Here is a 15,664-nt window from a genome sequence, read left to right as displayed (position 1 = left end):
AATAGGTGACAAATCTGGTGAATGTGCTGGCCAGGGCAGCAGTCGAACATTTTCTGTATCCAGAAAGGCTGATAGTCCACGCTGCTGCAAACTGTTAGTGCAGATGGTTGTTGTCTTGCAAACGTCCCCATCTGTTGACTCATGGATCGAGACGTGGCTGCACGATCCGTTACAGGCGTGCGGATAAGATGCCTGTCATCTCGACTGCTAGTGATACTAGGCCTTTGGGATCCAGCACGCCGTTCCGTATTACCCTCCTGAACCCACCGATTCCATATTCTGCTACCAGTCATTGGATCTCGCCCAACGTAAGCAGCAATGTCGCGATACGATAAACCGCAATCGTGATAGGCTACAATTCGACTTATATCAAAGTCAGAAACGTGATGGTACGCATTTCTGCTCCTTACACGAGGCATCACAACAACGTTTCACCAGGCAACGCCGTTCAACTGCTGTTTGTGTATGAGAAATCGGTTGGAAACTTTCCTCATGTCAGCACGCTGTATGTGTCGCCACCGGCGCCAACCTTGTGTGAATGCTCTGAAAAGCTAATCATTTGTATATCACAGCACCTTCTTCCTGTCGGTTAAATTTCGCGTCTGTAGCACGTCATCTTCGTGGTGTAGCAATTTTAATAGCCAGTACTGTATTAAAGATGTAACAGAAACGAAGAGCCGCGGACAATTAAATCTACAGGTACAGAGGATCTAGCCAAATAAACCTGGGATCTGTCATTTAGTCAACTTGAGTCATGTCAAAAAAAATCTTAAAGCTTGTCTTTTTCTCTCTGTTGATAGATAACTGCCTATGAGTGCTTTTTTTGGTAGCGGATACTTTATAGCATTCTCTTTATAACTGTTTTTGCGTTTTACCATAGTCCTGTTACGTTTGCATTTCCGTTTAGTGATTTATTGTTTAACGGCGCCAGAAAACATTGCTAGGGCTGCACGGAGTGAGTACCAATGTGAGTCCAAGCAACGAGAAACAAAGTCTGCTATCGACACCTGACACAGACAACTAGGGGAATTGTTAAAAAAATAAAGCGTTAAGTGAAAACGACAACCGGTCTTCAAACGCAGTAACTTGTAAACAAGCAGGATTTTATTTCTGGAGGTTGTGTAGTGGCAGCCAAGCTTGGCAGGCCGTCGCTCCGTGAGGCCCCCGTAACGAGTAGCAACGTTGGAGCCTTCTGGCTGTCCAACACACTTAGAACTACTGAGAATACAGAATGGCGCCAACTTTCCTGATTATCGTTCGGAGAATTACTTACCGGTATCGATTCTCTCTCTTTCTCTCTCACTCGTTCTCTCTGTCTCTCTCTCTCTCCCTCTCTCTCTCTCTCTCTCTCTCTCTCTCTATCTCTCTCACATCCACCCACACACCCACCCACCCACCCACCCACACACACACACACACACACACACACACACACACACACACACACACGTCGTACAGGCATATGGAGCTCGGATCCGCACACGTGTCCACTAAATATGTACACGAAAACACCATATGCGTTGAAAGACACGAGAAATTCAGAAATTATCCTAAAGCACACATCGTGTCCGAACGCGTACGGCAGTGTATCAGTCCGTGACTTTTTAATGAGCCACTAATGATGAAAGTTTTAAGTCACAGAATGAGTAAAGCGTGCTCTGATTTAATGCACCCGTCTCGTAAGGCTTTCTTAATGCAGCCACGGAAAGTAAATATTCTGCCAGTTCCAGGTCACTACCCTATCCATCACTTTTTTTCTTTCATGCTGACTCGTGGTGTGTGTATACAGCTAAAACACACTGAAACAGCATCAGGGTGGAGGGGATGGGGGGTTAAATTGAATTTTAATGAAAATGAGAGAACACGCGAGGCAATTTAGCGTGAACATTTCAGCTTTCACCATGAGTACGCTAGCGAGGGAACCCCTCTTCTCCAAATAACGTTCTCTCAACTTACGCCCTGTGCTGTTTTAAATTATCATAATAAGTGAAACAATGGCAAATGTTTCTCTTGCATGTTGATTTTAAAAACCGTAGGAAATATACTACAACCTTTCGTTTCCAGTGAGCGATGAAATTAGCTAAACTCATAGTCAGAAACATCGTAAATCCTGATACAATTCTCAACCATAACTTCAAAAGTTGCATTTCATTATAGTAAGAGTGAGTTCCTCCACAAACACGGGCTGTCTTTGGTATTTTACGTTCGCTCTATATTGTCTTTGTGTATCTCTTTTCTCATTGTTAGGTCTTGAGATCATTGACACAGTTTCTCGCGAAAGGAACCATCCTACTGTCATTGAAGGGAGCATCCAGAACTCTCAGTAAAAGCGTGGAGCACAAAGTGTAATTTTCGCTATTCCAATCAGGATTCTATATCGTGTCTTCCAAAAATGGGACTGAAAATTGTTCACCATAATACAACATACGTTTATGCACGAAATCCGTCGACAAAATTTCGGAAGTTGCCCTAAGATTTTTCTGAGAATTTTGTTATAAAGGACCGGTAGTCTTCAGTGCCCCCTTGCAGAGTAATAATGTAAACATGAGTTATTCGGCTTGTTAACCAACTTTGTTTCTTGCGAATTTATCTGCACAACAATATGACTGTAATACGCGATCAACAAGACGTACAGAACAAAACAGACGATTCCGAAAGAACCCTCGCATGCATGCGAAAGTACGGTGACATGTTTACCGTCGCTGTGGGAACAGCTTTGTCATGTTGGTCTTCCGTTGCATTCAGTGAACCCACACATGAGACGCATTTGGTATTCACCAACTCTTTATCAGTAAACCTACCCATACTGAACTGCATTCTACCGTAGTGCACGTACACTAATTCTTAGCTCACGAGGTGTCTTTTTTGTAACATACATACGGGAGCCGAAGTATAAAAAATATTAAGGGGGGGGGGGGGCATACTGGGGGTCTTGCCACAGGAAATTTTCTAAATTTTAGATGAAAAATAGTGAATTTTAAAGTTTTTTTAAGCATGTTAGAGTCATATGATCAACATTAGAACCCCGAAAACGGGATTCTCGATAACTCGACACTCCGGGAAACTCGACAAGCCTGACATTTTTTGGCTTTGAAAAAAGAAACAAAACATAAACACGCGCGGTACTTTCGTAAAAAGCTAATTTAATTTACAGTAATAATCATGCTTATAGACTATTACAGAGCAGAGAGTATATAGCTCTGAAAAGACTGAAATTATATGTAAATAAATCCTAAACTATCATTAAAAGAATAAAACATAAAATATTGCTGTCGCACAGTAATAGCACTTTGATTAATAAGTGAAATAGCTAATTTAAGCTTACTTTGAATAAATAAAACAATATCACAAAGTTAATGGTTTAATACGGTTAATAAAGTTAATACAGTATGCCTAATACTTTCAGTCAAAAAGTATGTAAATAGCGGGTTTTAATTGGGTCTTACACCCTAAAAACATTTAAGTACTTGAAAATAAGTAATACAGTACTATAGTAATATAGTAATAGAGTACTAAACTCGTACTAATATTTCGAAACTGAAAATTCAACATTATGTATGTATTTAATTCTCTATTTTTAAGATTTTTTAATATTACTCTAAATGCCATTATTGGGGCTAGAGTGTCTTTAGAAAGGTGCAAATGTCGACCTACTGACTGGATTACTGAATATGAAGTCGTTAATGACTGGTCGGATATTCAGTTCATCCAAAACATATCGGTGGGCATAAAGAACAGCCAATCGCTCTTCTGTCCCACTGTTGATCGGCGATATGACTTCAGACGTCTAAGGGCGCTAAATGACCGTTCTGCTGTTGCTGTCGTGATTGGAACTACTTGGAGAAGCTTAATGCACTTCACTACTTCACATAATTTTTCTCCAACTGCAGGCTCTTGTGTAATGTACTTCCTCACATGACGCATGTTTTTTAAGTCAAGTTGTTTTTTATTGGCTAACACATTCAAGTGTAACCGCAGTCTCTCAATGTGTAGGCCATTTTTGAACAACTCAGTTTATTTTTCCAAATTTGTTTCACCTCTGTTTACAAAAAGCAAGCACTTTTGTTCAACTGCAATGACCTGTGTGAGTCCAGTTGAAGCAAACCGCTCAATAATGCAAGACTGCACCGTTTCACAAACTTCCATGTAAATAGCTTTGTAGTATTCCTTTGGGGTTTTGAAAGTGTGCGGTGAGCTGGCTTTGTTGTTTTCATACTTCTTTGGTATATTTCGATTCGAGGAAGCGAAGGACCATCAACTTGTGAAGGTTTTTCTTTTGAACACAAGTCCCAAAAATGTTCAGCCGAACATTCAGCAGAACATTTTAATATTTCAGCAATTGTAACGCCACTTCCTTTGGACGCAAAGATGAAAATATAAAAATAATATCCAAAACCCAATACAAGCCCCAAACCCAAGATGCAAATTCCATAAAAAAAGGTAACAAAGTCTCACTGTGGTAGCATCAATTGAATAGTAGCGAGTATACTGAAGAGAAACAATGTAAAAAGAAATAGAACAGAAATTCAGTATAAAGTAACTTAATATTTTTGCAAAAGAAAGTAAAATAGAATCCCTTTTGTATCAAATTAAAGTAAAAGTAGATCGCAAAGTAGTGTACTTAGAGATCACGGAGTAGAACAAGTGACCTCCACGAATACTCCTTGTGAGTACTCTTTGAGGACACCGCGGAATACAGAAGATAAAGTTATACAATGTTAATGTGCTTCTAGCGCTTGCTTGATCGTGTCGTAACTTAACGTATGCTCTTGTACGTAAGCTACTTAAACTTAACTAAGCTAGGAACATCACACACAACCGTGCCCGAGGCAGGATTCGAACCTGCGACCGTAGCGGGCGTGCGGTTCCAGACTGTGGCGCCTAGAACCGCTCGGCCACTCCGGCCGGCTTACATTTTGGAGATTTGTGATCTGCTAGAAATCATTAAGATTGAACTAGGTAGATCAGCAACTTTGAGTATATCATTACGTAAAGTCAAGATAGGAAAAGAACCGAAATTTGTCTTAAATTTATTATTATCAATGGAAGACTGAACTTTGTCCAAAAGTGATAGACTGTTTGTAACACAACGAAAAAGGAAGTGAATATTCGTATCGAATTGTGAGAAAATACTTAGATTTCGTTAAAGTAACTGGTGAAATCTGCATCTTATTGTAGACTCTTTGACTGAAATTAACGTAACTAATTCCATCCAACTTAGGGAAAGGTTACTTCTTTAAGAAAATGATGGGATGTGCTTAGACTATAATAAACCAGCATGACGTGAATTTACCGTGTTTGACATTTATTTCAAACCGAATAAAATTACGTGCTTACGAAACATTTTTATCAGTGCAACGATACAGATCAATAACAGAGCGCGGCATATATATATATTGTTTACCGCTCAAAAAAAAGTTATCATACTGATTCAGTCTATTTAGCTTACGTAAACGGAAAACTTTAGTGGAAAACCTATTGCTGTATATAGACTGTAACCATGATTATTGCAATAATAGCAGTTTGTACGCATCTGCGTATAGTTGTGCTCGCACACGTCGGGGAGCATATGATTATTTGCGCTGGCCGGTACAATTAATAGCCACTCAGCGTGAATATAGGGCAGCAGCACACAGTTCTTTTGTAACGTTCCCCATCAGACAGTATACAGACACTCTACCGCTGGCTGGCCGGAGAACGAACTTCATCAACGAACATTTTCACAATGTAGAAAACGACCACCGCTGTGAAGTACACTGCTGCCATTAAAACACAAACACCATAAAGATAGCATGCAACAAACGTTAAATTGGCATGAAGTGTAATACACGTTGAATATGCAAATCATTAACATTTCATTTCAACTGCACAACTTGGTTAATAGTAATGTCATCTCCGTTCTGTGTGGAGTGGATTTCCCATTCACATATCTCTTTTGTACGTTGCTTCTTTGGGAGAACATAGTACTATGCGCAGAGAAATAAGGACAGAGTCTGCCAACACACGCTGGAAATCGACACTAGAAGGATCATGACATATGGGATCATGAGGAAGGCTGAGATATTGCTGCTCGCATTGTTTGGGATCCCACAACTGTCACGCTAATATAGGACGAATGAGTTTACAAGGACCATACTGATCGTCACTTAAATCTCAGTCCCCGACTAGTGCCTGAAGGGACGGACATACTGTTCGCGCAGCGACGCAGCATCTTACATCCAAAGAAGCACATGACACGCCCTGAGTCTGGGAGTGGGTTAGCTTTTAGCCGGGTGAGTACCCGCTTGGATATTGCAACGTCTAGAGCAGGGAACTGTCAGCACGCAAACCATAATTATGGATGCTCAAGGTATGGTAGCAAAGAGGAGCACGCCAATAGTAATGAGCACAGTGACAACAATTGCTCCAAAAGTGACACAACGTCGACTTTTCAGAAGAATACCTGTTTGTGTACAGCACCATGGTGAACGTATCCGTTTGTGGAGGTTCTGAGGAGAATGAACAATGTGAAACGTAATGTTGTCGTCACTGCACGAGACCGGCACGTGTTGTAAGAATACAGCACGCTGCCGGTCGTTGGTGGCCGAGCGGTTCTAGGCGCTTCAGTCTGGAACCGCGCGACCGCTACGGTCGCAGGTTCGAATCCTGCCTCGGGCATGGATGTATGTGATGTCTTTAGTTTAGTCAGGTTTAAGTAGTTCTAAGTTCTAGGGGACTATTGACCTCAGATATTAAGTCCCATAGTGCTCAGAGCCATTTGAACCAATACAGCGCACTATTAGGTACACAACACGATCACGTGTGGATTGTATAGCAGATAGGACAGGAACCATTACGTTTCAGAATTGTTAAGGCCGGTGGTGGCACATTATCGTCAAATACTATATGACATCTTTCAACCAAATAACGCAAGACCGCATGTTAGCTCTGCTGTCCTGACCAACTTCGACATGGAGGATGTTCGAATGTCTCTCTGACCAGCACGTTCTCCAGATGTTTGACCCACTGGAAACATGTGGTCATGTGCTGCCTAGAGAATGGAACACTACCACTCAGCAGCAACTAAATCTTATGAATTCTGATATTCAGCAACATCGAATGAGATATGCATGGGGGCTTAATTAAAAAGAAACGACTAATATTAATGAATAAATGCGATAATTTTACTAGCTGTGTGACAGGTTACGAAGTCTCGTAACTGGTTTGCCCTGACTATTATTAGCACGCAATCTGACTGCATAAAATAAAGATAAAGAATGACAAGGAATTTCCATTAACACAATTGATTAATTAAGTCCCCTGCAACTATAAAAGCTACGAAACAACAAAGCACAAATGTAATTGTTCTGTGTGTGGTAGCGTAACTCAACGTACATGTATCTGGCTCGGTTCTTTCTCAATGCGACAAAATATTTTAAACACCATTTACAATGAAGTAATTGAAAAACCAGAAATACTATAATTGCACATAGAAACCAGAATTACAAGTCTAATAAATGAACATGAGCCAGATGCTTTGTTGACTGTTCCTGTGAGCAAGAGGCATTGTTATTAAAGAAAACTGTAATACCTTTTTACCTGATTATATATTGAGGAAAATATTCCATTACACCAGCATCATAAATCAAAAGCCCGTCTCCTTTCTCAAATATGTTCTGACAATTGCATCTTCTTCCACGTATACTTTACACCAGGGGTCTCCAAACTACAGCGCGCGGGCCGAAAACGGCCCGCGTTGCCTGGTTGGACATCCCCGGTATCCGGCCCGCCAAATATTTGTGGTGGTACCTATAATGCCTTCCCCCATGAACCATGGACCTTGCCGTTGGTGGGGAGGTTTGCGTGCCTCAGCGATCAGATGGCCGTATCGTAGGTGCAACCACAACGGAGGGGTATCTGTTGAGAGGCCAGACAAACATGTGGTTCCTGAAGAGGGGCAGCAGCCTCTTCAGTAGTTGCAGGGGCAACAGTCTGGATGATTGACTGATCTGGCCTTGTAACATTAACCAAAACGGCCTTGCTGTGCTGGTACTGCGAACGGCTGAAAGCAAGGGGAAACTACAGCCGTAATTTTTCCCGAGGACATGCAGCATTACTGTATGATTAAATGATGATGGCGTCCTCTTGGGTAAAATATTCCGGAGGTAAAATAGTCCCCCATTCGGATCTCTGGGCGGGGACTACTCAAGAGGACGTCGTTATCAGGAGAAAGAAAACTGGCTTTCTACGGATCGCAGAGTGGAATGTCAGATCCCTTAATCGGGCAGGCAGGTTAGAAAATTTAAAAAGGGAAATGGATAGGTTAAAGTTAGATATAGTGGGAATTAGTGAAGTTCGGTGGCAGGAGGAAGAAGACTTTTGGTCAGGTGATTACAGGGTTATAAATACAAAATAGGGGTAATGCAGGAGTAGGTTTAATAATGAATAAAAAAATAGGAGTTCGGGTTAGCTACTACAAACAGCATAGTGAACGCATTATTGTGGCCAAGATAGACACAAAGCACATGCCTACTACAGTAGTACAAGTTTATATGCCAACTAGCTCTGCAGATGATGAAGAAATTGATCAAATGTATGAAGAGATAACAGAAATTATTCAGCGAGTGAAGGGAGACGAAAATTTAATAGTCATGGGTGACTGGAAATCGTCAGTAGGAAAAGGGAGAGAAGGAAACATAGTAGGTGAATATGGATTGGGGGGAAGAAATGAAAGAGGAAGCCGCCTTGTAGAATTTTGCACAGAGCATAAATTAATCATAGCTAACACTTGGTTCAAGAATCATAAAAGAAGGTTGTATACCTGGAAGAATCCTGGAGATACTAAAAGGTATTAGATAGATTATACAATGGTAAGACAGAGATTTAGGAACCAGGTTTTAAATTGTAAGACATTTCCAGTGGCAGATGTGGATTCTGACCACAATCTATTGGTTATGAACTGCAGATTGAAACTGAAGAAACTGCGAAAAGGTGGGAATTTAAGGAGATGGAACCTGGATAAACTGAAAGAACCAGAGGTTGTAGAGAGTTTCAGGGAGAGCATAAGGGAACAATTGACAGGAATGGGGGAAAGAAATACAGTAGAAGAAGAATGGGTAGCTCTGAGGGATGAAGTAGTGAAGGCAGCAGAGGATCAAGTATGTAAAAAGACGATGGCTAATAGAAATCCTTGGGTAACACAAGAAATATTGAATTTAATTGATGAAAGGAGAAAATACAAAAATGCAGTAAATGAAGCAGGCAAAAAGGCATACAAACGTCTCAAAAATGAGACCGACAGGAAGTGCAAAATGGCTAAGCAGGGATGGCTAGAGGACAAATGTAAGGATGTAGAGGCTTGTCTCACTAGGGGTAAGATAGATACTGCCTACAGGAAAATTAAGGAGACCTTTGGAGAAAAGAGAACCACTTGTATGAATATCAAGAGCTCAGATGGCAACCCAGTTCTAAGCAAAGAAGGGAAGGCAGAAAGGTGGAAGGAGTATATAGAGGGTTTATACAAGGGCGATGTACTTGAGGACAATATTATGGAAATGGAAGAGGATGTAGATGAAGATGAAATTGGAGATAAGATACTGCGTGAAGAGCTTGACAGAGCACTGAAAGACCTGAGTCGAAACAAGGCCCGGGAGTAGACAACATTCCATTAGAACTACTGATGGGCTTGGGAGAGCCAGTCATGACAAAACTCTACCATCAAGTGAGCAAGATGTATGAGACAGGCGAAATACCCACAGACTTCAAGAAGAATATAATAATTCCAATCCCAAAGAAAGCAGGTGTTGACAGATGTGAAAATTATCGAACTATCAGTTTAATAAGTCACAGCTGCAAAATACTAACGCGAATTCTTTACAGACGAATGGAAAAACTGGTAGAAGCGGACCTCGGGGAAGATCTGTTTGGATTCCGTAGAAATGTTGGAACACGTGAGGCAATATTAACCTTACGACTTATCTTAGAAGAAAGATTAAGAAAAGGCAAACCTACGTTTCTAGCATTTGTAGACTTAGAGAAAGCTTTTGACAATGTTAACTGGAATACTCTCTTTCAAATTCTGAAGGTGGCAGGGATAACATACAAGGAGCGAAAGCCCATTTACAATTTGTACAGAAACCAGATGGCAGTTATAAGGGAAGCAGTGGTTGGGAAAGGAGTGAGACAGGGTTGTAGCCTCTCCCCGATGTTATTCAATCTGTATATCGAGCAAGCAGTAAAGGAAACAAAAGAAAAATTTGGAGTAGGTATTAAAATTCATGGAGAAGAAATAAAAACTTTGAGGTTCGCCGATGACATTGTAATTCTGTCAGAGACAGCAAAGGACTTGGAAGAGCAGTTGAACGGAATGGACAGTGTCTTGAAAGGAGGATATAAGATGAACATCAGCAAAAGCAAAAAGAGGATAATGGAATGTAGTCAAATTAAAACGGGTAATGCTGAGGGGATTAGATTAGGAAATGAGACACCTAAAGCAGTAAAGGAGTTTTGCTATTTAGGGAGTAAAATAACTGATGATGGTCGAAGTAGGAAGGATATAAAATGTAGACTGGCAATGGCAAGGAAATCGTTTCTGAAGAAGAGAAATTTGTTAACATCGAGTATAGATTTAAGTGTCAGGAAGTTGTTTCTGAAAGTATTTGTATGGAGTGTAGCCATGTATGGAAGTGAAACATGGACGATAACCAGTTTGGACAAGAAGAGAATAGAAGCTTTCGAAATGTGGTGCTACAGAAGAATGCTGAAGATAAGGTGGGTAGGTCACGTAACTAATGAGGAGGTATTGAATAGGGTTGGGGAGAAGAGAAGTTTGTGGCACAACTTGAGTAGAAAAAGGGATCGGTTGGTAGGACATGTTTTGAGGCATCAAGGGATCACAAATTTAGCATTGGAGGGCAGCGTGGAGGGTAAAAATCGTAGATGGAGACCAAAAGATCAATACACTAAGCAGATTCAGAAGGATGTAGGTTGCAGTAGGTACTGGGAGATGAAGAAGCTTGCACAGGATAGAGTAGCATGGAGAGCTGCATCAAACCAGTCTCAGGACTGAAGACCACAACAACAACAACAACCTATAATGCCAACAATTGAGTTTCGAGGCCTATCGCGACCAATACACCGCGACATTGGCTCTGCTACTCGCTACAAGACTACATAACTAAACTTATTGTTACGACGCTTGAAATAACAATGCATGGACATACTCTACCTCTGTTACGTCTTGCAGTAATAGTGTTGCTAACAATAATTTTGAGATTTCGTTAACTTTGCAGGACGCTTTCGAGAAGAATGTGCAGCGAGATACTTTTTTGTCGGTGAAATTCTTCAGAATAAAATACGTCAGAATTTCGGTCAGGTACGTCCACCAATCAAAATTACGTAATTAAATAAAAATCGTAATGAGTTTCAGTGCTAGCTATTCCCACAACCTTAGATTTTTGCGATTTCATCTTTCCTTTACCCTTACATTACGGTGATCATGGAGTGCTAGGGTGCTTTAATCCCACTAGGTAGATCTTGGCCCTTATGACTTCGTGGAGGAGTCAATGTGGCCCGCTGACTAATAAGTTTGGAGAGCCCTGCATTACACCAATCGAACAGTACAACATTTCAGTCAACACTCAGATCGTTTACTCTCTCGCCCAACAGAACAACGACTGCCCTCGACATCCTCTGAACTACTACAGCGCCAGTAGAGGCGGCGGAATAATAATGTTTGGAGCCATCTATGGCGCTGTGACTCAGTGTAGCTATCTTTCACAAGGCCATCCTTGTGATTCGACTTGACGCCCAGCTGGATTATCGCCATTGTTGCTGCCAGAGGTGGCATTTATGTGTACTTTATTTCACACCCCACACCCCCCATACCCTCACATCACCTACCAGCTTAATCATCCACTCTTCCTATTATCCTGTTGCACTGTGTACGCAAAATACCTAAAATTTCGTTATTTCGTGTTCTTCGTAGTGTTGCTAGTTTATTTGTTAGCGGTGTAGATAAATGATACGCTCTGAGTGTTTTGAAGGAAAATCTAAATTCTCTGTAATGCCACGTCCGCTGCGCCTGCGTGTTCGCCCTTGCCGACGCCTGTGTGGTGCGGCCGCTGAGCAGCCTACCTTGCGGCAGGTCGCTGGCGTCGCACCTGCGGCCGGCCGAGTCTCCGCTGTCGGCCACGTCGAGCGTCCACTCCTCCGACGACGAGCGGCGGGCGCCGGGGGCGGCGTGTCCCGGCGCCTCGGCCGTCCCCGCCTCCAGAACAGGTCAGCGCTGCCACTGTCTCCTCCTGCCTACATATTTCTCTACAATGACGAAAGAAAGTCGCAGCAACAAAAATTAATTAATGTTGAGCAATGAAATTTCTGGAACATACCGGGTGATCAAAAAGTCAGTATAATTTTGAAAACTTAATAAACCACGGAATAATGTAGATAGCGAGGTATAAATTGAGACACTTGCTTGGAATGACATGGGGTTTTATTAGAACCAAAAACAAAGTTCACAAAATGTCCGACAGAGAGCGCTGGACACCAAAACGTCAGTCACTGCGCAAGACAATCGAGTATAAAAGGAGCTGTAATGAGAGAGAGAATCAGATGCGCCAGCAGTCGCAGCATGTTGACGTTACCTAAAAAGGCGCTTTTAGTGAAGCTGTATTATCAGAATGGGGAATGTGCTAGTTCAGCGTTACGATCCTATCGCCATTCTAACGGGTAAAGGTCCGTTGACAAATGCAGCTGTGGCGAGAATGTTTTCGAAGTTCGAAGCCACGTGTTGTTTAGACGATAGATCCCGTAGTGGCCGACCGAGCACAAGGCGTTATGCTGCTGAGACAGTTCAGGAAGAAATGGAGACTGTAGCGGGTTCGTCTATGCACGGGGAAGTCAGCGCTCGTGCAGTCGCACGTCGCACCGGAAATCCATACGCTACTGTTTGGTTGGCACTTAGGCGTACCCTCCGATGCTATCCGTACAAAATCCATCGGCATCGTGAACTGTTACCTGACGATTTAGCGAAGCGGAGGGCATTTGCGGTGTGGGCGTTTCAAAAGATGGCGGAAGATGACTATAGGTTGAGTAACGTGTTGTGGACCGAAGAAGCTCATTTCACGCCCCGAGGGTCTGTCAACGTCCACAACTGCAGAATTTGGGCTACGGAAAATCCTAGAACTGTCGTGGAAACTCCATTGCACGAGAGAAAGCCACGGTATGGGTTGGATTTATCACATCTACCGTTATTGGGCCATTTTTCTTCGAGTAAATGCGTGATTCTGGTTTCGTAACTGCTACCGTCACGGGTGAGAGGTACGCCGATATGTTACAGAATCGCATCATCCCCAGCCTGGCTGATAAACACCTGCAGGAACGTACGATGTTTATGCTGGATGGCGCTCCACCCCATATTACTAGACGCGTGAAAGATCTCTTGCGCGCGTCGTTTGGCGATGATCGTGTACTCAGCCGCCACTTTCGTCGTGCTTCGCCTCCCAGGTCCGCAGACCTCAGTCCGTGCGATTATTGGCTTTGGGGTTACCTGAAGTCGCAAGTGTATCGTGATCGACCGACATCTCTGGTGATGCTGAAAGACAACATCCGACGCCAATGCCTCACCATAACTCCGGACATGCATTACAGTGCTGTTCACAACATTATTCCTCGACTACAGCTATTGTTGAGGAATGATGGTGGACATATTGAGCAATTCCTGTAAAGAACATCATCTTTGCTTTGTCTTACCTTGTCATGTTAAATTATTGCTATTCTGATCAGTTGAAGCGCCATCTGTCGGACATTTTTTGAACTTTTTTTTGTTTCTAATAAAACCCCATGTCATTCCAAGCATGTGAGTCAATTTGTACCTCTCTATCTACATTATTCCGTTATTTATTCAGTTTTCAAATTTATGCTGACTTATTGATCACCCGGTATTTGTCTAGATAACATATTCAAGCGGTTAACATTACAAGATCACAGACTAACGTAAGCGCGAGATAAACCATTGGAAACTTGAAATGTTGGTACATTAATAACTGGTGCAACCGCCAGAATGTTAAATGGAATCATGCAAACATTAGTGCATTGTATTGTACAGGGGCCGCAAATCAGTTTATGAAACGGACTTCCCTGCCTGTAGCAGTTGGTCAGTCAACGCCGGTACGGTTAATGCTTGTTGTGGATGACGCTGGGGCTGTCGTCCGACAATGTCCCATGTGTACTCTACTCGAAACAGATATGATGATCGAGCAGGCCAAAGCAGCATGGCGGTATATGGGCGAGCGTTATCCTGTTGGAAAAACCCCTTGGAATGCTATTCATAATGGCAGCACGATACGTCGAGTCACCAGACTGACGTACAGTTTTGCAGTCGAGTTACGTGGGTTAACCAGGAGAGTGCCCTTGCTGTCATACGAAACCGCAGTCCAGATCATAACTTCAGTTGTAGGTCAAGTGTGTCTAGCACGAAGAGAGGTCACTTGTAGGACCACAACTAGCTTCCTTGTAACCAACACACGGGCATCACTGCCACCAAAGCAGAACCGGCTTTCATCAGGAAACAGAACAGACCCCCACCCTGGCCACCAGTGAACTCTCGCTTGACACCACTGAAGTCGCAAATGGCGGTGGTTAGGGGTCGGTGGAACGCACGCTGCAGTGCATCTGGCTCGGAGCTCTCCTTTAAGTAACCGATTTGTAACAGCTCGTTGTGTCACTATGGTGCCAAATGCTGCTGAAATTGCTGCTGCAGATTCAGTACGATGCACCGGAGCCACAGGCCAAACAGAATTGTCTTCCCTTTCCGGAATGTCACGTCGCCGTCCTGAACCCGGTCTTCTGGCGACATTTTATCGTAGTCGCTATTACACGACCTCGTTCAAACTCAGTGAGGTGATGATAATGGCGTCTTGTCGCCTTAAAGATATTGTTGACTAATATCAACTACCACGTCGGATCTCAAAAGCAACTATCGCTCACTACCGTTACAGCGTGTATTTAAAGTAAACCAGTTTTGCATTCCTCATAGTGACGCCACCGCTCCAGCAGATCCTCTCTTATGTGACCGGCGCGAAAACTGATTAGACATCATCTGTCAAATGGAGAAACACGCCTACCAACTTTCGTTTCTGTCGCATAACTGCCTCTTGGTGCTACGATTTTTTTCCGTCAGTGAATATTTCATTTCAGTCCTTCCGCCCTTGTCTCCACTTCATTCCTAGTTGTTGTTTAGTATTAACATGGAATCCTATTTCTGTCACATTCCAACTCTCTGTACTTGATCTGATGATAGTAGTTAGGAGGGATAGCTACAAGATTTATTTTCGACCCTTTTTTATTAGGTCGTTTTCTTATCTGTCTCACTGGTATAAATTTTGGAGTTGATTTTATACGAACTTTCCAATGCGCTTGAGGCTTCAGATTTTAGCATAGCGCAGAAATGGATGACACTGCAATATTAACTCGCTTTCGTGTCTGGCGTGTGGCTGAGGGTACACTTTTTTTTTTTTTTTTTTTTTTTTTTTTTTTTTTTTTTTTTTTTTTTTTTTTTTTTTTTGTCTCTTGGGTGCAAATTCTGCAGTTGATTTCAAATTAACTTCCCGATGAGCCAGAGACTTGAAATTTTCAACATAGCTCAGAAGTAGCTTTCAATGCAGTAGCAAATCGCTTTCTTCTC

General features: G+C 42.4%; 1 protein-coding gene across 1 annotated transcript in view; it reads left to right on the top strand.

Moving 5' to 3' along the window:
- Positions 1 to 15,664, top strand: part of LOC124596227 (cyclic nucleotide-gated cation channel alpha-3) — a 1,106,485-nt gene that overhangs the window by 1,074,479 nt on the left and 16,342 nt on the right. Inside the window, 1 exon segment of the mRNA XM_047135285.1 lies at positions 12,125 to 12,222. Within this exon segment, the coding sequence (XP_046991241.1) occupies positions 12,125 to 12,222 (98 nt within the window).

Source organism: Schistocerca americana, chromosome 2 (assembly GCF_021461395.2).
Source record: "Schistocerca americana isolate TAMUIC-IGC-003095 chromosome 2, iqSchAmer2.1, whole genome shotgun sequence".
Taxonomy (NCBI): Eukaryota; Metazoa; Arthropoda; class Insecta; order Orthoptera; family Acrididae; genus Schistocerca; species Schistocerca americana.
The sequence above is the reverse complement of the archived record's forward strand: the minus strand, read 5'-3'. Positions and strand labels throughout refer to the sequence as shown.